Below are 21,964 nucleotides of genomic sequence, written 5' to 3'. Positions count from 1 at the left end.
CTTTCTATATCATCGTTGATCAGAAGGCATGGCGTCGGGCTAATTGTGCATTAAAGAACTCTTTTATCGAAAGACACGCTGACATTTTGGATCGTCGAGTTAATAGTGGAACAAAATTTTCATTTATTAGATATTAAAATAACTGTGTGTGAGTGTTCTTGTGTGTTAACTAGAAAGACCTTCCCATAGCATCGTTGCTCGGGAGGCATCGAACACCAACACCTAATCCGGCTACCAGATAGAAAAGAAGATCGGAAGGCACGTTGAAGGTTGAGTTGGTCGGGTTTTTCGCGTTACAAAATTATGTTGGTACAGCAAGAACTTTGCGTGGTGCGCGTGTGTTTTTATGTTGAAAAGACCTTCCCATAGCTTCGTAGCATAGCTAAGTGTCAATATAGGTATTCGGTGCCCTCTCCCCGTGCCATACCTTCACACTTACCTCTTGTCGCAAAAAGAACGATGTATGCCAGTGGATCCGTTGACGAAACTGCATGGTTTAAGAGGGCCACATTATAAGGTGTAACGTCGATTCCGTTTTTTACAGCTTCGTAGCTCGGAGGGGTCGACCTCGGGTGTATATGTGTTAAGTCCTCCCCATACCATCGTAGCTCGGGAGGCATCGAAAAGCCAATGCCTTATCCTACTAACCCAAAAAAACTAATCCCGTGATGCTTGAAGGAGATGCTGTGGATTTAACGGTCTCATGCGGTGTCAACAGGTACATAGCGAAAAACTATGTGCTTGATGAGTCTGCAACTTCAATTATAGGACTAACATTCTCCCTTTCGTTGAACTGCATGCTTCTTGGGAGGGCGCCGGTATTGACTAATAAAGTCGGGGTCTTCAGGGGTTATACAGTGAACGGATGGTTGGCTCCCACTGATCATTTTTGATTCATTTGTCGGCGATGGACATCTGCCTCCGAAAAAATATTTGACGCAAAAGTGAAAATCGAGCGATTCGGCCGCACTGGTTGCTGCGATCAAACGCAGCCTGTTTTTGACAGCTGAGCAACGGTCGTTGCGGTGCGATTTGGCGCGCAACGAAGCGCGCGCAAAGAAAGGAAGGAGAGAGAGAAAGGGAAAATTTCCACTCCTGTTTGAGACGTGATCGAGTAAGGTCAAGTTTTGGTGTAAATAAGATCGGAATAAAGTTTTTGAAGTAGAAAAGAGATTTTCCAAGTGTTTTGATCACACGCCGAATAAAACAGTCCCATACAGTCCACCTGCAGAATCGAAGTTGGGGAATTTGGCCTCAACATTTGGTCCTTTCGACCCGAATAGACCGGCGGAAGTTTGGAACGTCGCGAGTGTCTCGTGGAGTGAAGTGCACGGATAGAAAAGAAGACCGTGAACTGTTCCGGAAGACGTCATTCCCGGAGGGCGTTTCACGTGGCCTTGAACAGCGTGAAGTGACGCGCGTGTGGGAGAACCAGCGACGCGGAGTGCTCCGGATGTGGTCCCATTGGCCGCCGGAAGCAGAAAGTGAGCCGTTAGTGGTCCCATTGGCCATTGGCCTTGAACAGCGTGAAGTGACGCGCGTGTGGGAGAACCAGCGACGCGGAGTGCTCCGGATGTGGTCCCATTGGCCGCCGGAAGCAGAAAGTGAGCCGTGAGTGGTCCCATTGGCCACCGGCAGTGAAAAGTGAACCGGAGTGGTCCCATTGGCCACCGGTAGTGAAAAGTGGTCCCATTGGCCACGGCAGAAGAAGTGCGCGCAGAAGGTGGTCCCATTGGCCATTCGAGCAGCAGAGAAAAGTGCGTGTGTGTGTGTGCGACAACAAGAAGCGTGCGTCGCCATCTTGGCACACGAAGAGGAAAAAGCGAAGTGAAATCGGCGGATGTGGCGTAGTTTTTTTGGGTTCGTGGTCCCGGGAGAAAACGTCGAGCTGAAAACCGATTCGGAATCCGAACCAGAAGATCGCAAGCCCGTGGTCGAACAACTTCTGCTCACTCCGAAGCAACGGTACGCGGAGAAAAAGCGGAAAATGGCGGACGAAGAGGTGAAAGCGTTGCTGAACCGGCGAGGGCACGTTAAGGGCAAGCTAACCCGGATCAAGACTGCCCTAGCCCAGCCAGTGATATCGGCAGCGCAGTTCGAGGTCTACAAGGCTAACATCGAGAAGTACTACGGTGAGTACGACGACCTGAACAATAAGATTTTGGATTCCAAACTAACGGAGGAACAGGCGAGCGAGAATGATGCTCGGTATTTGGAGTACGAGCATCTGTACGACGAGGTGTTGGTGAAGCTCAGGGAGCTCACGGCACCACTGGAACGCAACCAGGCGGTTGTCCGCGCTGGACAAGCCGGCCAGCAGATCATCGTTCAACAGCAGCCACTGAGTGTACCCCTGCCGACGTTTGACGGGCAGTACGAGAACTGGCCCAAGTTTAAAGCGATTTTCACCGATCTGATGCAGAAATCGTTAGACTCGGACGCCATAAAGCTGTACCACCTGGAGAAGTCGCTCGTTGATGCGGCTTCAGGGAGCATCGATGCCCAAACGATAAAGGACAACAACTACCAGCTTGCGTGGGAGACTCTTGAGGAGCGCTACGAAAATCAACGGCTGATCATTGACCTCCATATCAGCGGAATTCTGCAGCTGAAGCAGATGACGAAGAAGTCGTCGAAAGAACTGCGGAACCTGATTGAGGAGTGCGCCAGACACGTGGAGAACTTGCGGTTCCACAAGCAGGAACTGCTTGGTGTCTCGGAGCTGATCGTGATCCACATTCTGTCCTCTGCCCTGGACGGAGAAACGCGAGAGTTGTGGGAGGCTTCCATTCAGCGAAAGCAGCTCCCTAAGTATCAGGAGACCATGGACTTCCTGAAGAAGCGGTGCGACATACTGGAACGGTGTGAGTCTGCCGCTACCGCAACGTCTGCTGGCGAACTGGTTCTTCCAGAGACGTCATCGAAACCAACGACGAGGATCGCCTCGGCAGCCATGACTTCCAACGACGTGGAATGTGAGCTGTGTGGTGGATCGCACGCCAACTTTCGATGTGGCTCGTTCCGTGGCATGAGTGTCGCGGAGAGATGGGCCAAGATCCGTGATGAGCGGATGTGCTTCAACTGCCTGCGCAAGGGTCATCGAGTGGAAAGCTGTCCATCAGAGCGTACCTGCAAGTGCGGCCAGAAGCACAACAGTTTGCTGCATTATGAGCGGACTCAGCAGCCCCCACGGATCAATCCCGGAGAAACCCCAGCTCTCTCCGTGCCGGTCGAGGCTCTTCCACAAGTACCGACCCCCCGTGGTGAGGCTTGGACAAGTGGAACAAGTCCTGTTGTCTCTGACGCCGACGACGAGCAACAGACAACGTCTTGTTTCAGCAGCGGAGCACAGAAGTCGTCCCGGAGAGTACTTCTGCAGACTGCTGTTATCAACGTTGTGGACGCATCCGGTAGATTCCATCCGTGTCGCACGTTGCTGGATTCCGGCTCACAAGCGCACATTCTGTCGGAGGCGATGGCGCGGAAACTCGGCCTACCCTTCGAGAAGTGCAACGTTACGGTCATCGGAGCTAACGCAGCAAAGACGCAAGTGAAAAAGGGTGTCACCCTGAGTTTTGCGTCCAGGTACGTTAACTTCAGCGACAAAATTTCGTGCCTTGTCACCGAGAAACCGACGGGACGGATCCCGTCTGAGAAGATCGACATCTCTGCCTGGCGCGTCCCACGGGGATTGCAGCTGGCAGATCCACACTTCAACGAGCCGCACGAGATCGATCTGGTGATGGGATCAGATTACGTGTGGGATTTGTTGCGATCGGAAGAGTTCAAGCTTGCAAACGGCACGGTGACACTGCGAGAGACCGATCTGGGCTGGATCGTGACCGGCTCGTACGACTCGTCTCCGCAGTTGAGTTGCCAAGTCGTCCACGTGCTGAACGCCGCTACGCAAAGAACGGAACGTGTCCCGTTCCATGGAGCGCGACGTCTGGTGCAGAAAGCAGAGTCGGTGAAAGACCGGTTCTCAACTGCCACCAAGATCGCGAAGAAGGAACTGTCCGGAACCAGCTCCAAGGAAGCAGCAGTGAAGCAGCTGGGAGAGAAGACGTTCCTGCATGAAGAACCGGTAAAAAGGTGCTGCTTCAATTCGAAGCAAGTGTTGAGGTGTAAGGAAGAGAAAGTGATTGAACTCAAAAGAAGTGCCCTGAGAGACAACGACGACGGCCTGCCAAGAGTCGGTGGACGTCCGGTGAGCTTTCCGCACGGCGTGGCTTACGCTGGTGCTGTGACGGCGAACCGCAACCTACCCAGGAAGGAGCGCGCTGGTGCGCGTAGGCCTGTTGGCAACTCTGCCAACCGAAGACAGCGACCTGCTTCAGGAGGACTTCGGTTCTTCTGAGTTGCCGGAGTTTGCAGCCGCGGGGGAGAATGTCGGCGATGGACATCTGCCTCCGAAAAAATATTTGACGCAAAAGTGAAAATCGAGCGATTCGGCCGCACTGGTTGCTGCGATCAAACGCAGCCTGTTTTTGACAGCTGAGCAACGGTCGTTGCGGTGCGATTTGGCGCGCAACGAATAGAGAGCCTATATGGAGAGGCGAAATGTCACTCTCAGGGTTCCAATCGAACTGTCAAATCGGGGTTCCAATCGAGCAACAAGATCATGCAAGAACAAGGTTGGGATAAATTTAAAATAATTTTGGCAAAAAAACGAGACTTATAACAATCACAAGTATTGTAAAACTGTTGTTGATAATAATCTGGTAGTTTTTGTTATGTTTGTGCTTGTTCGGTACAAGAAAAGTGCCATTATCAAAGAAAAACCATAAGTTTTTCAACCTTAAATTTGAATGACTTTGGGTGTTTGAAATTTCTCCTAGAACATTTCATTTCCCTATGTAGGTCCCTAGCAACGAAGCGCGCGCAAAGAAAGGAAGGAGAGAGAGAAAGGGAAAATTTCCACTCCTGTTTGAGACGTGATCGAGTAAGGTCAAGTTTTGGTGTAAATAAGATCGGAATAAAGTTTTTGAAGTAGAAAAGAGATTTTCCAAGTGTTTTGATCACACGCCGAATAAAACAGTCCCATACAGTCCACCTGCAGAATCGAAGTTGGGGAATTTGGCCTCAACACATTGTTTAACTTCAGTTGATCTGTCAATAACGGAGTAGCAGCGCATTGGCAGTCAACCATTCTCATGCTCATGCTCAAAGTTTGTATGCCCGAGCAGACGGAAATAACATGGGAATAACATTTTTTGATATTTGAAAATACTACGCCAATAATTTTTTTTGTTATTTATAACAAGATTTGATATTCGTCGCTATGCATTTTTTGTTATTGTATTGTTATTGTAATAACAGACTAATAACATTTTAAGTTATTCTTCGAACATATCTTTGTTATTATTTTTTGTTATTTTAACAACTAATCCGATCATCCCAATAACAGTTGGAGGTATTCTTCCATTCCTCGAGTTGAACCAGCGCAGTCATTTTAATATTTTTTTGTAGTTCAGTGTAATTAACTCTTTTTCGGTGTAATTCTACCTCAATATTTTGGAATATAACTCATTTTTTGACACAAAATCTATCAACATTTCCCGATGTAGTAAAACCCAAATATTTGAAATTTCCAGTTATGTCGTTGCTATATTTTGTTTATTTTTGTAGCCTCCTTTAAATTTTGTACGGATTATCAGAATGTTTTTATTTTACAAAAAAAAAACTTTGAAACGATATTTATATCAAAGGATTGAAATACGCATGTTCTACCGTTTAATGCATTTAACAATTCATTGAAATGATAAAATTTTGGCTTGTAATTTTTATTTTTGTAGGAGTTCTATCTTTGGCCAAATTGAAAAGAAAAGTTCACATATAAGTTATATGAGCAGTGAAAATATCATCATTACATCGACACGTAGATTATTCAATCTCAAACTAGTTCAGAAAACAACTTTCCGCGAAACGTTATTGACAGCATGAGTAATAACTTTAAAAATTGACTCTTTTCACAAGATTTTTTTTATTGACGTGATATTGTACTTGACTTTCGCGAAGGAACCTGTCAATATGTTTGATAAGGTAATTGAGACGGTGTCCGGAATGTGAGCCGACTGGGTTATAGAAAAACTCTTCGATGACTAAATAATGATAGAGATTTATTGCGTATCTTAGTTGTACTCTTATGCTTAATCTAGATAAAAACACATTTTCTACTACGTTGACCCTGGCTGTAACTACTTTATTGTTTTAATAAAAACTAACAAACAATAAATCTGGATTTGTTTCATATTGCTTACATCATATCACAGTCTTGTATGTTCTACAGTTTCCAGCTTAACAAACGAACAATTTAAAATTAACTACCAAGCTCAAGTCCTCACTTCCCTCAGATCCTCGTCCAGCTTCCGGTACGTTTCGTTCTGTTTCTCAACGGTGGAACTCTTTTCACTGTCACTCAAGCTAACGACGAATATCCCCGGCTCCAAGGGTGAGACCTTCTTCTCGCTTACCACCACCACCGCTTCGGACTGCCCGTCGAAGCCAAAGTTGTCCTGTTCCAGCTTGTCGAGCGGCACCTTGGACTCCATCCGCACCTTGGGCCGAATGTCCGGATTGTTGACGTAACGGCGCGCCTTGCCGGGCAGAAGCCGACTGAGCCGGTAGATGGCCGGGTGTAGGAGCTTGTGGTCGTAGGCGTCATCCCGGTGGGCGGTCGCGTAACTGACTATCGTTCCGACGATAACTGTGATGAAGGTACCGATGAGGCTGTAGTACATGTAGGACACCGAGTAAAGGCTGTCCGGGAAGGAGGAGGATGACGATTGTTGGGTTTGGGGGTCGGAAAAGGGACTGTCCAGGTACGAAAAGTCGGACTCCACTTCGAGGGGAGTGTTGGATAGGAGCCAGGACTTGGAGGGTTTGATGATACCGGTGGAGAAGGTTTCGTTGGTGCAACTCTGTAGAGTGGGAGAGTTAGGTTAGAAAATGGGCTTACGTTTCAATGTTTATAGAATCTTACCTCAACGGATGTTGGCAAAAGCACAACTTCCTTCTCGATTGTCAGACTTCCAAAGGTGATCCACAGCGTAATGATGTGCGAGATGATCATCCCGCTTGCGGCACCCTTCCAATTTGCCATGGGGACCAGCATTGCCAGTAGAAACACTCCCAGCAACGGACCCGAGGTAGCCGATGTCATAAGCATACTGCTTTCGATGACGCCCGACAGCAATCCCACGGCGAAGCCCACTCCCATTACCATCACTCCGTACACCGACCCGATGAACTTGATAATGTTCAGTTGCTGCTTATCGCTGATTCCCTTGAAACGCGGCAGATGCGACAGGAAGTCCTCCCACGTGACCGTGGCCAGCGAGTTGAGGTTGGAAACGTTCAAGCTAAGTGCTCCGTTGAACAGCGATGCCATGAACAGGCCCAGAACTCCTGGGAGATAGGAGAACTTGTCTTCCACGAAGAACGGCAGAATCTCGTCCATTTTGTTGATGTACCCAGCGGCCATCGGGTCACATTGGGCGTATACGGAGTAAACTCCCATTCCGACGATCCAAGCGAGTGAAAACAATCCAATCACCACGGGAATGTTGCTCATCAACGTACGCCGAACTTCCTTGAACGTACTCATGCTAAGGTAGCGCTGGACAAAGTTTTGCTGACAACCAAAGATGCTCAACGACATGAAAAGCTGACCAAGCCAGGCGGAGGTCGTGTCCACCCGAACGGTGAAGTCTCCAGTAAAGTTGAAAAAGTTCAACCGACCATCCTCGGCTGGGGTCGTGAAGATTTTGTCGAATCCTCCTACGCTAATCATTGATTGGATAATGATTCCGAACGAGATCAAGATCATGGTAACGCCCTGAATCACGTCTGCTGTGATGGCCGCCTTCAAGCCTCCCAGCAGGTTGAAGATGATCGAGATGACCGAAATTCCCAGCAACGATGCCCAGTACGGGATTCCAATCACAGTGTTCAGAGCCACGGTCGGTGTGTACACCGTAACGCCCAGGTTGAGCAGCGATCGGATCACGTACGTTCCGGAGGCCAAGCAACGCACCAAGCGACTGTTGAACCTGTGTAGAAAGAATGTTACGATTAAATTCTGTAACTCAAGTCAAGTACAAGGTCCTTACCTCAAATCCAAATACTGATACACTGAGGTAACACCCAGGTTAAAGTACACCGGAATAAACACGAAGCACACGATCGGATAGGCCGTCACCATGCCGTACAGCGTTTCCCACATGGCCGCCCCGCGGTAGAAAAGCTCGCTGGGATAACCCAAAAAGGACCGCACTCCGAGCGTTCCGCGTGCGATCGACAGCATCATGGCGCCCATCGAGATCGTCCCCACGCCGAACACGTAGTCCGCTTTGGTTTTCTCCTTCTTGCCGAAGAATCGGCCCCACAGCGGAACCAGCGTGGAAAAGATTATGAACACGATGAACACGCCGTAGTCCCACAGCAGGTCCATAAAGCTGCGTGCCATCTGGGGAGAAAAGAATTGGAAAAAGAAGGTTGATTAGTTGGTGCTGGACAAGACATTTTATAAATTGAAATTTCTTTTGAATTTCCTTCTTGTGAAACAAAATTGCATTGCGGGAAATTCTGAAAGCTTAAATGAAAAATTCCAAATATAATAAACTGCAATGCAGAAGACATTTGCTTAATTACAAAAGTTAAACTGGACAAATCTAAAGTAGTTATGGTACAAAAAGGCATAAAAGCCATCTAGAACAGAAGCAGGAATTACACATAAAAATCTGCTCAGCAAAAACGGTTTTTATGTTTATTGCATTTCCTTAACCACCAGTTAGCCTTCATTCCAAGAATAAAAATATTTTTTTAATTCTTTATGATACTGTTACGAGCACTTCCGGAAAAGAATTAATTGCGTTGCGGTAAAAAATAGAAATTCAATTTATTGTTGTTCATTACAACGGCTCACAAGTAAAAAAAAGAAGGGGAGCAAGTATGCAACTGAGAGTACAGGCATGCAAAGAAAAAAAAAGTTGAATTTTGGAATGTTGAAAATTTGGTAGGTTGAATATTACCTCTTTTTTTGAGTGATATTACATAAAAAATGTGTAAAAATGTGAACCTGATGAATATTCATCAAAAACTGATGAATATTCATCATTTTCTGGGGTAAAATTACCATTACCATCATTTTTTTTCTGTGTACACAACTTTCCAAAATAACTGCATGTACGACTAATTACGTATGATCTGACCAATATAAGTTAAATTTAGCATGTAAGAAAGAAATTAAGGACTAAACATAAACTTGCAAATAAATCATACAAAAATAAAAAAAATGCTGAAGAATTGAAAAAAAATAAGATTTGAATAAACCTTTGAAAAACGATATACTATTTTTGTTGTTTTGTGTTTGTTCTATCCGAAACTAGTCAAAGAGATCCAAATATTGTGCGGTCTATGCGAGCCAGATTACACATGATGCCATTTTGAATTTTGTTTGGGCTTAAATTTAGTGCTCATTTAGTGCTATTTAGTGCCCTATTACTCAGATTTAGTGCCCTCATAGTTTCCATACAAATCACCATACAAAGTTCAAAAGTCAGGTTACACATGTCGCCATTTAGAATATTTTTCGTGCTAAACTTTAGTTCTCATTTAGTGCTATTTAGTACTCTATATCTCAGAATTAGTGCCCTCATAGTTTCCATATGAACTTTGAGGGCACTAGATATGAGTAATAGGGCACTAAATGAGCACTAAATTTTAGGCCAAAAAAAATCCAAATGGCGACATGTCTATTCTGGTTTGTATTTCAAACTTTGTATGGCAATTTGTATGGAAGAAAGAATAGTGGCAGAAAATTTACCGTAAACTGGGACGAATTTGGACTACAGTCTGATATGGGACATCAGATTTCAAAGCTATTTAGAGATTGAAATTTGGAAAACGTTGCTTTATGTTTGTTGTTCTATGCCTGTTCTATTTGATATCCATAAAAAAATGTCGAAATAAGGCTAGCCTGATTCGCCCCATTCGTCCCGATTCACCCCATATGACGGTACTCATCAATCAAAAAAATCAAAATTACATGAAATTTTGAAAAAAAGTTTACATTTCTAGTACCAGTAAGTATAATCTCGAAATATTTCCCCCAACCAAACCTGGCTGGTTCATCTCTCCACTAAATCAGTACTCTCCCTCTGCTGGATTCGGCTCAAACCCCCCTGGTTAAAACTGGTTCAGCTATCAGCGCGCGCAGTGACTGCTATGAATCACCACGCGCTCCATTCTCTTGCTCCCAAAGTTGAAGTTCATTCGCTCAACAGCAACAACGTGTCGTCTAGCCGCCGGCCAGCTATCGCGACGCACGTTCTTGTTGTTGTCACCGTTGAATCGTTGAACCACAGAACTAGAAAACGGAGAAAACCTGTTCGCTATCTAGCTGCTAGCTATTATCAACCGGGGGTGGCGCTTCGTTCAAATGTCGGCACCTGCACCAGGTGGACTTGTCGAGTGCACTTTAAACATATCACTGATTGATAGTTCCACGCTGGAGTGTTGAATCAGCTGGTTGTGGAGGAGAGGAACACATGCCGTGCGATACTGGCAGCCGTTTAGTGGTCCATTCATTTGAATAGTAAATGAAGTGTCGGAATTACGTTGATACCTCGATTAGGGACCGCATCAATTAACGTGAAGATTGAGCTCCTGTTGCTCAGTGTGTACCTGATTGCTTGCAATTAGTTGAAACTGGCCCTGACTTCTGACTGCCATTACTCACAATAGCGCTACTATAGTGACTTGTAGCGGTTCTAACTGGATATCGGGAGGAGTCGTTCCGAGAACTCATTCTAGCTATCTACCTGCCAGAACCAGCAAATTCTCCCACCTCTCATCAGCTTCTCCAAACGCCGATGATGACAATTAATTACCCCCTCGGAGCAAACTCGCTAACTTGTCATGAAGGGTGGACAAACATCCCATCTCTAAACAGACGAGATATGCGAGATCATTATCTCCCAGCTGTTTGTTTGATTGACACGCCACCGGACTATGCTGAGTCTTGGGTGGTAGTTAGAGTACGATAATTGTTGGACTGCGGGACCGATAAAAATCAAAGAACGGTTGACAAACACGTTGCGGACGGACGAAAGAAATTCTAATTGAACCTTTGTAGATTGTCTGTGTTGATGCTGATTACCAACATGCGCGTTCGATGAAGTAACGGAAACTAAGGTAATTGAGATCTTATGTGTGATTAGATGATGTCTGGGTTTTTAGTGCAAAATCATATATGTTTAATAGAAAATTGTAAATCAAATTCCCATTTCTGTGCTGAAAAGTAGCTCCTTTCACCCTTGGTATCGAAAAGTATTACTTTTCGATTCTGTAATTTTTGGTACAGGAAAGTAAACTATTTCATCGTTCGAGAATGGCAGACAAAGTATGTAGGGAAAATTCTCGTATGTTTGGCAGGTTAAGCACTCGCTTCTAACTCCAATCAATTTGAAAAGAGAATTTCAAAAACCTTATATGAAATTTTCTTACATTTCCAAAAAAGAATATTTTTAAGGGTTTTGGAAAAAAAAACAACTGCTCAACTGAACAATATTTTAAAGTGCAAGTATTTGTGGTTAAGTTTTGAACAGAATTGATATTACAAACAGGGATGCCACATGTTTTTTTGAAATGTCTGTAAAAAGTCTGTGTAGGTCTGTGCATTTGTCTAAAATTCAAATGGAAATCCATCAGAAATTGCGTTTTTAAGCATTTAAAGACTAACGAAATAAGTTTAATGAAGATTTTAAAAAGTCTGTGCACCTCAAAAAATTTCTGGAACAAGCTCAAATCGACGGTAACATTTCAAAAGGCATCATGTACATTTTGACACTTTCTGGATTATTGCATATTCTGAAAGTACCGTAAACTGGGGTGACTTTGATAGCCCTGGGTGACATTGATAGAAATTTGATTTGGCCACTAATTTTGATACATCCAATGTAACAGTCAAATTTTTGCATATATGTTTGATAATAAGCTATCCCTTAATGCTTACATACTCAAAATTCTCAAAAATGTTTAGATATTAATTTGACGGGCATTTGAAAAACCAATCAAAGTCACCCCGGGCTATCAAAGTCACCCCAGTTTACGGTACTCCTAAAAAGCTACCTCTCCACCAAAAATGAGCAAAAGTTACTTCAGTAAAGTCTTGTTTCAAAAGAAGTTATGTTTGTTTTTCTCAAATAAAATTACGGAAATAATGTTTCATTGAATTTGGATGATCAAGTATCAATAAAAGCAACGTTTTTCATCGTTTTTTATCATTAGAACATCTTGTTTTGCTTTTATTTTAAAATGGGAATTGAAAATGGATGCTCAACATTCAAATGCGTTTTTCTCAAAACGCATAGTTTGTACATGATGCTTTTTGAAATGTTGACGTCGAAATGTCTGTGCAACTCAGCAAAATCTATGCATCTGACATCCTTGATTTCAAAGTATATTATCATATCGTCAGTTGTGTGCTATCTTGTGACAACGACCATTTAGTACTTTTCGAGAAAATCGATTTTTAAAGTTTGTTGGTAAATAATTTCAAAATTATGAATGATAGAGCCAAACTTTTTGATGCAATCGGCTCGTACACTATCGCTTAACAAACGTTCCAAGTTTCAACTAATTTGGTTACACCAGTTAAAAGTTATAGTAAATAATGTAAACAAAAATCTGAAAAGCACGTGTCACAAGTGTGTTTCGAAAGTAAAATTGTACTACGTGTCACAAGTGTGCACAGAATTTCCATACAAACTAAAATAGGCTTAAATCAATAGTTTAACCGACTTAATCAGTATATTTTCTAAAACAAAAGGTTGCATTGCCTTTAGAAAGTATGTGTGTACATAAATTTGTGAAAAACAAGAAAAATTTTCCACATTCTCCAACAACATGTATGACGTGTCACAAGTGTGCACGATCATTTTGATGATAAATTGGTCTATGTCACAAGTGTGTATTGCGATATCCGGGAAACGGAAGCGAGTTTCCAAAATCGGGTTAAAGCATCTTGTAGTGTTTGTTAAGTATAGCAAAACGTCATCATTAACTCATTTTCGACCAAAATGGTCTATGTCACAAGATAGCACACAGCTGACGATATGAAAGCTTACGATTAAAAGGGAGTTTTGTCTCGAGTTTTCTAAAGCAGTTTGCAGACGATTAAAAGATCGATAGCAAAAATTCTGTCTAGCTCGGACATTGATTTAAATTGAACAGAAGTTGTCTAAGAACTATCGTCCAATTGCACCTTAAGATTTCAGTTTGGACATTACTTTGAAAATCTTTGACAACACAAAGAAAAACACAATTATTGACAATAAAATGAATAAAGAGCTGCACAGAAAAAAATATTTGAATTTACTCGACACGGAAAAAATGAATGACATGTAAACTCAGTTGATGTAAACTGGAGATTTGACGTAAACGGTTGAACCACACATAAGATCATGTTTTTACGTATAATTTGTTGCAAATTTACATCAAATTGCATTTAAATTTAAATGTTTAATGACGTGCAAAAGTGCTACATCATAAATGATGTAACATTCGGAAATATTTTTTTGTGTGTGCTTTCATTTTTAAATTAATATAAAAGTATAGGATTTTGAAAAACTATGCATTGTAATGAAGGACGTTCACAAATGTTGTCCTTTTAAAATATAAAGTTCAAAGCATCAACAGTAGATTATTTTTTTAAGGTTTCAGATTCATCACCCAAGTCATAACTTACAAGTCTCGACATCGCGCCCAGCACCAGCTCACGTAACCGCCACCAAGAATTGCTGGCAAATTTGCTCAAAACACTAAACGTCAACCCAAGTACTCTCGTTCAACAATGCAATTATGGCGTGTCTGTTCTTCCCCCGGAGGTGAGAAAAATTACTTCCAATTGCCTCTAATCACAAGCAATGCCCAGCTTCCTCTTAGAATCGTGGATTCACTCGAAGAAATCGTTCGCGAAATTTGCGCGCCGGAAAAATCCCCCCGAAAAGCGGATCCTGCTGCTCACAGTCACGATTCCGCAAACGGTTACGGATTTAGGCACGTCCTCGTCAACGCTCGCCACCAAGCCAACTACTGGCGACGATTCAGCTGTTTGAGTTGTGTTCAGCTCATTAGTCCCAGAGTGGTGGACAACATGTGCTGCTGCCCTTTTTAGTGGGGTGGACAATTTGATTCAATCCACCACACTGTGTAGTACTTCCGAAATATCTACTTGAACAGATCGCACACTCTCCGTATAATGAATGGCACACGAGAGTCAACGTCGCTGATGGTCGCCATTGGTCATTAGACGGAGGGCTCCCGCCCCAAAGGTGACATCTTTTTTTTCTGGTACAATTTGATTCATTGTTGTAGCCATTTGTAGAAGCTGCTAGTCGCTGGCTGACCAGGTCGTACTCTGATCGGTGATCAAGCTCTATTAGTGAGAGAACCAACGACCCGTCCACGTGCAGAGCCAGTTTAAGGGGATTCGCGATTGACGGTGTGCGTCACACTCTCTTAGGAAAACTGGGAAATGCTTGTTGGCACAGTTGAGCTTTTGCTTGAATTTGAAAATATAGCAAAACATATCCGCATCCTTTATAAAAAAAAAAGATATTTTCTGGTCTCTTCACAAAAAAACTATTTACAAAGATGGTGAAGTTTGGTCATGACTGCTACAGAGAAAAAAAAAAACATCGCTTTTAACCAAAAAACGATTTTAAGTGGTTATTACTATGAAAACTAACTAAATCCACCTTAATGGTTGGTGCCTTCCTCACTCATTACCAAAAATGTATCACACAAAAAGGTCATGAGAAAATTTACATCAAGGTTGCCAGATCGTAAATATTTTGGACTCGTTGGAAAGGTTTTTTTATAAACTAGCCAACGATAGGTCGGATGATTGATCCGGACATAGTTTTCATACAGATAAGTAAGATGCGGCTTCAAAAAAGTACATAAATATCACTTAAGTGATCATAACTTGGAACAGGGTTGCCAGATCGCCAATATTTTGAACTCGTTGGAAAGGTCTTTCGATAACCTATCCAATAGTGTGTCCCAAAAAAAAGCGATGTGATGCAAACCTTCGGATTTCGATAGGTTTTTGCCACAGGAACAATGTTTTCATACAATGAAAAATTCCCAAAGATCGTTTAGAACTCGCGATTGGCGATTTACTGAAAAATGGTACGTTTTCATTAAAAAAAAATATATTTTGTTCTAAAACCAAGAAAAATGCGTTCAAATTGCCCCGTATTTCACTTTAAATCATAGTTAGGAATCCTACATACAATGTTATGTATTCATATTGGTCCAGGAAGTCGTAATTTTTCATTGGCAGCATGTTAGAGTTGGAAAAATGAATATTTTTGCATAAAATTTGGCATTAAAACCAATACCATTATCAAGTAGCTTACTTTTTTTTAACAATTTTGCTTTTTAACAATTAGTTTTTGTGGCTTCAGTACCGCCATTTTAGTAAAATAAAAATGCCAAATTCTCAAAATTCCCTAAGAAAACTATTATTTTTTCAATAACACGCAAGCAAGCGTGACAAAGTGTGACAAGGGGGGAGGGGGGGGGGTCAATGAGACCGTGACGTAACGCTAGATTACTTCTTGAATACTGAAAATTCAGTCTTTAAATATATACAAAAAATTATCTAATCAAACTTAACTCATAAGTCTAACACAGGTTTTTAATGATAGATTTATAATATTAAATTATCTGATTTTCAAAAATTCTATTGATGGTGATTTCAACAAACTTAAAAAAAATCAAAACGCAAACTTGACGTGACGTATTTTTCGAGGGGGGTTGGAGCCAGAGTGACAAAGTGTGACATAGGGGAGAGGGGGGTTAATTTTGACAGATTTTAGCGTTACATACTTTAAGGATTCATTTTTTCTACATTTTCCTATAATTCTGATATTTTAATGAGTAAGCAGCACTGTCAAATTAATTTTGAACAACTAAATTTTTGTTAGTGAAAAAGTTGAATAATAAAAATTGATTTTTTTTCAAAGAATGTAACAATTTATTCCTGACAAGTACTAAGCAACTAATAACGTTCTCAAGATATAGATTTTTTTAAATATTTTAAAAGCCTTTTTTGTATGGACAGCTTCCAAAATTGTGTGGAGACTTGTGAGGACGAATTAATAATGAAAAATGTCATAGGAAAAAATATACATAATATTTCATTAGATTAGACAAAAAAAAGTTCTCCTTTTCAAACAACTTAAATTCTCATAACAAAAAAAAACTAATTTAAAAACTTCCCTAAAACACAAGCCCACTTCTACCGCTATGCACTTCCCACTTTTTACCCCAGTTGTTGTGATGCGGGGCTGATGGGTACATAAACTTGACCGTGGCATTAGACGGGCCCGCTAAAAACAGATTCCTGTTGATGTATACGGAGAGGTGTGTGAGACTTAGATGCAAGCTCGCGATACAGCACCGAGAATAATTAGATGCACACACTGCCGACAGCATCAGCAAGCACACATAGTCACAATGGTGACGATGATCCACTAATCACACGACAGATTCTCTTTCTCTGTTTTTCTCACTTCACCTGATTCTCCTGACCCATTGATTAATTTTTTTGCTTGACTTATTTCACATTTTTTGACTTAGTTTATAATTAAAAACAATATTTTCTGAAAAATAAAATAAAAACTTTTCCAAATTTTGCTTTAAAACTGTTAAATCATTCATATTTTAGTCGAAATTATTATCGTACGATCGGCCTCGTCAGGTTAGAAGCTGTTTCAATATTTACTAAATGATTTGTTGAAAATAATCTCAAAAAAGGATGCAAACAGAATCTAAATGTCAACAGTTTGTCATTAATGAAACCAGGATGTCCTCAACTGAAATGCTTGTTTTTTTTTAATTGCGTATTTTCCATGAAAAAAATCAAAATATTTACAAAAGACTACATTTTTTCAAGCATAACAAAGCTTCTAACAAAACAGAACATTTCCATACCTAAATACTCTTAATAATCCACTTTCTAGCGCAACATCCACCTACACCTCTTTACCGTTTACTGGGTGACACCTCGTTAAAATGGCACTTAATTTGAATTACCAGCACATTTTTCGCCACCAGACAGTTTTTTTTTTTTTTTTTTTTTTTTTAATTTATATTTATTTTGATTTTCTCTTCCATGTACATTCATTCAGTTAAAATATTATTGAGTGTCCAATCACAATCGATGACTTTTCACCTCAATTTTAAATACTAGTAATTTTCATTTATTCATGAAATATTGTAGCTTTCGCTATTCAGTGATTTCAAATGTAGGAGGTCCTACATGTACAAAAGGGAAAAGGGATACCTTAAAACTAACTTATAAACTATATAAAGAGCGGATCAATGCAGCTGAAGACTGCAATGATTTTTGTCGAAATGCATCAATTATCTTATTGGACATAACATCCAAAGTGTCAACTTCGGCTAATTGATGAAGTTCACTGGTGCTGAACCAGGGAGGAAGTTTCAGAATCATTTTCAGAATTTTGTTCTGAATCCTCTGAAGTTTTTTCTTCCTGGTTAAGCAACAGCTTGTCCAGATCGGCACAGCATAAAGCATGGCAGGTCTGAAAATTTGTTTATAAATTAACAGTTTATTCTTGAGACAAAGTCTAGAATTCCTGTTTATAAGTGGATACAAACATTTAATATATTTGTTACATTTAACCTGGATACTTTCAATGTGATCCTTGTAAGTAAGGTTTTTGTCAAAAGCAAGTCCAAGATATTTCACTTTATCCTCCCACTTTAAATTTACCTCATTCATCTTTATAATGTGATGACTTTTTGGTTTAAGAAAATCAGCCCTTGGTTTGTGAGGGAAAATAATAAGTTGAGTTTTTGCAGCATTTGGAGTAATTTTCCATTCTTTCAAATAAGAATTGAAAATATCCAAGCTTTTTTGTAATCTTCTTGTGATGACACGAAGGCTTCTACCTTTGGCGGAGATGCTTGTATCATCAGCAAAAAGTGATTTCTGACATCCTGGGGGCAAATCAGGCAAGTCAGAAGTAAAAATATTGTATAAAATTGGACCCAAAATGCTTCCTTGAGGGACGCCGGCACGTACAGGTAGTTGATCAGATTTGCTATTCTGATAACATACCTGCAGAGTACGATCCGTCAAATAATTTGGATAATTTTCACGATATAAATCGGAAAATTAAACCTTTTTAATTTCGCAATCAAACCTTTATGCCAAACACTGTCAAATGCTTTTTCTATGTCTAGAAGAGCAGCGCCAGTAGAATAGCCCTCAGATTTGTTGCTTCGAATCAAATTTGAAACTCTCAACAACTGATGAGTAGTTGAATGCCCAAGGCGAAATCCAAACTGCTCATCAGCGAAAATTGAATTTTCATTAATGTGCGTCATCATTCTATTAAGAATTATTCTTTCGAATAATTTACTAATAGATGAAAGCAAACTAATGGGCCGATAGCTTGAGGCTTCAGCAGGATTTTTATCCGGTTTCAAAATCGGAACTACTTTGGCATTTTTCCAACTACTGGGAAAGTATGCCAAATCAAAACATTTGTTGCAAATTTTGACCAAGCTACTTAAAGTTGCTTCAGGTAATTTTTTAATTAAAATGTAAAAAATGCCATCCTCACCAGGGGCTTTCATATTTTTAAATTTTTTGATAATAGATTTTATTTCATTCAGATCTGTATTAAAAACTTCATCTGATGAAAATTCTTGATCAACAATATTCTGAAATTCTATTGAAATTTGATCTTCAATAGGACTCAAAACATTTAAGTTGAAATTATGAGCACTCTCAAACTGCTGAGCAAGTTTTTGAGCTTTCTCCCCATTAGTTAATAGAATATTATCACCATCTTTTAAAGAAGGGATTGGTTTTTGAGGTTTCTTAAGAACCTTTGAAAGTTTCCAAAAAGGTTTGGAATAAGGTTTAATTTGTTCGACATCTCTTGCGAACTTTTCATTTCGCAGGAGAGTGAATCTGTGGTCAATAACCTTTTGCAAATCTTTTTGAATTCGCTTCAGTGCAGGATCACGAGAACGTTGATACTGTCTTCGGCGAACATTTTTCAGACGAATCAAAAGCTGAAGATCGTCATCAATAATGGGAGAATCAAATTTGACTTGGACTTTAGGAATAGCAATATTCCTAGCATCCAAAATTGCATTAGTTAAAGATTCCAAGGCTGAATCAATATCAGCTTTGGTTTCTAAAACAAAATCATGATTTAAATTATTCTCAATATGATGCTGATACCTGTCCCAATTAGCTTTGTGGTAATTAAACACAGAACTATTGGGTCTGGTAACTGCTTCATGAGAAAGTGAAAAAGTTACTGGAAGATGATCAGAATCAAAATCAGCATGAGTCACTAAAGGACCACAATACTGACTTTGATTTGTCAAAACCAAATCAATTGTTGATGGATTTCTAACAGAAGAAAAGCAAGTTGGCCCATTCGGGTATAAAACCGAATAAAGACCAGAAGTGCAATCTCTGAATAGAATTTTACCATTGGAATTTACTTTTGAATTATTCCAAGATTGGTGTTTGGCATTAAAATCACCGATGATCAAAAATCGAGATCTATGCCGAGTAAGTTTATTCAAATCCCCTTTGAAATAATTTTTATTTTCCCCAGTGCATTGGAAAGGCAAATATGCAGCTGCAATCATAATTTTCCCAAAAGAAGTTTCAAGTTCAATGCCCAAACTTTCAATAACTTTTAACTTAAAGTCACGTAACGTGCTATAAGTCATACTACGGTGGATAACTATTGCAACTCCACCGCCATTTCGATTCATTCTGTTATTGGTTATAACTTTATAATCTGGATCACTTTTCAAAGAAGTGCCAGTTTTTAAAAATGTTTCGGTTATAACAGCAACATGCACGTTATGAACTCGTAAAAAGTTGAAAAATTCATTTTCTTTCGCTTTTAAAGAGCGAGCATTAAAATTCATAATATTGATGGAATTACTTAGATCCATGATTAAACTTCAGGGTAAGAACAACATCATTCGCAAATTTTAATCCAATCTGGATTGCTTCCATCATGGATGTAGCATTACTCATTGTTTGAATCAAACCAAACAGTGAGTTTTGCAAAAAAGTCATTTTTTCAAACGTAACATCGCCGAGATCAGAAGATCCCAAAGCGTTGCCAGCAGAAAAATTTTCAAATGAAATTTGAGGTACCTGCCCAATTTGAAGATTGGTAGAGGATTTAAAATTCGTGGATGAACCCGAACCCGAAACGACGTTGGCATAAGAAATACCATTAGTGTTACCTAACTTTTCCACGGTAGGGGTATTTCTAGCATTGTTCGAGTGAGACAGCACGAACGTTTGATTTAAAGATGCAGGTACAACCTGACTTTGAGAAAATTTCGGTTTGGATTTCGGCTGATGCCTAGCACGAGAATCCAAAACCTTTTTTCTGATGGGGCAATCCCAGAAATTTGATTTGTGATTTCCACCACAATTTGCACATTTAAATTGGGTGACTTCTTTCACGGGACAATTGTCCTTGTCGTGAGAAGAATCCCCGCAAACCATGCATTTTGGAACCATGGCGCAATGATCAGTACCGTGACCGAATGCCTGGCAACGCCGGCACTGGGTCAGATTCTGGCCATTACCGCCATGTTTCTTAAAATGCTCCCACTTTACCCGTACATGGAACAAAAACTGAACTTTGTCCAAAAGTTTCAAATTGTTGATTTCATTTCTGTTGAAATGAATCAGATAAAATTGAGAAGTCAAACCAAAGCGAGAAATATTCCCGTTTGATTTTTTCTTCATTGACTGTTTAGAATTTTGGAAAGTAACTCAGGTAGTCTTTAAAAAGACTGTGAATTTTGTTTGAAATAACTCTGAGCTTAGGTAGTAAAAAATACCGCAGCTCTAGTGTCCGTTCACCTCGAAGGTTCGCAAGACACTGTCGCCACCAGACAGTAACACCGGCCAGACTGAGTGGTGATTTGTGGGCAAAATTGTTGTGACAATACGATTATTAGACGCGTATTGAAGGTGTGACTAATTTCGTGACAAAAAGTAGAGAAATGGTTTAACACATGGTGTATAGTAGTTTTCATCATCGTTTGATGTGCACGAAATTTAAGCATAACGGTACATTGCCATTTCAAAAGCTTCCAATTTTACCTCAAAGGTTACATAATGCGATTCATTAGAAGACTAGGTTTCACAGAATGACGCAAAACAATTCATTCTTCTACCCAAACCGGAGCTAATTCAGCTCTCTCTTTCACTGCAGCGTGTCCGATTATCCAGTAATTAAGATGCCACCTAGTAATCTCAACAAAAAGAGTTCGTGACTGATGTGACAGAAAAACCCCCTCAACGACCATGTCCGGAACACGTTGTTTGGTGCGTGGCGCCACGTCAATTCCATGTAACTACGATGTGCTAGTAATGTAATCGATTCTTAATGAAGTCGATTGAAAAAAATCATCGTTTATTGTTTGATTAAGTATGATTTCATCACATCACTTCTTTGGAAAAACTTGAAACACTTTTCACCATTAGCAGCTTCTAACAAATCATAAACTGCTTGCAATTATTATGACACACGTCCAAGACACAATCCTAGCGCAGCCAGATCTTCCATGAACTTGTGAAACGTGACTCAACACGTTTACATCAACGCCAGACCTTGCGATAGCACGAGAAAGTGTCAGATTTGTCAATGTTTACCCCCTATCTGCGTTGGTAGCCACTCGAGCGATGAGGATGGACACGAAGCACAACATTGACTCTTCCAATTTAAACCTTGGCGCACTGCGGCTGCCGGTCGGTTCCAGTTACCGATGGCCGCCGTTTGTTCTTGGATTAGAGAGTAACTACCTGACGGGGTGCGGTTAAAACTACTGCAGTGGGAAAGCTTTTCACTTGAACCCATTG

At 40.8% G+C, this 21,964-nt stretch overlaps 2 protein-coding genes across 4 annotated transcripts in view; one reads left to right on the top strand and one right to left on the bottom strand.

Moving 5' to 3' along the window:
• Window positions 1–1,840: 1,840 nt before the first annotated feature.
• On the top strand, window positions 1,841–4,357 carry LOC120428905 (uncharacterized). The gene has a single exon (XM_039594042.1). The coding sequence runs from the start codon at window positions 1,841–1,843 to the stop codon at window positions 4,355–4,357; it is 2,517 nt and encodes an 838-aa protein (XP_039449976.1).
• A 1,741-nt stretch (window positions 4,358–6,098) lies between these two features.
• Window positions 6,099–21,964, bottom strand: part of LOC120428908 (sodium-coupled monocarboxylate transporter 1) — a 30,642-nt gene continuing 14,776 nt past the window's right edge. For 2 of the 3 annotated variants that reach the window (XM_039594050.2, XM_039594051.2), the window contains exons 2-4: window positions 8,112–8,467; window positions 6,983–8,051; window positions 6,099–6,920 (exon numbers count right to left, since the gene is read on the bottom strand). In XM_039594050.2, the coding sequence (XP_039449984.1) occupies window positions 6,333–6,920; window positions 6,983–8,051; window positions 8,112–8,467 (2,013 nt within the window). In that variant the 3' untranslated portion in view covers window positions 6,099–6,332. Of the gene's footprint in view, window positions 6,921–6,982; window positions 8,052–8,111; window positions 8,468–13,750; window positions 13,919–21,964 lie in introns of those variants that run through there. The other variant, XM_039594049.2, reaches the window with a different exon arrangement.

This window comes from Culex pipiens, chromosome 1 (assembly GCF_016801865.2).
Source record: "Culex pipiens pallens isolate TS chromosome 1, TS_CPP_V2, whole genome shotgun sequence".
NCBI lineage: Eukaryota > Metazoa > Arthropoda > Insecta > Diptera > Culicidae > Culex > Culex pipiens.
Note: the sequence above shows the minus strand (reverse complement) of the source record. Positions and strands in the feature narration are given on the sequence as shown.

Excerpts from the sequence above, each read along its gene's own strand:
- LOC120428905 (XM_039594042.1), top strand. The coding sequence starts at position 1,841 with ATGTGGCGTAGTTTTTTTGGGTTCGTGGTCCCGGGAGAAAACGTCGAG.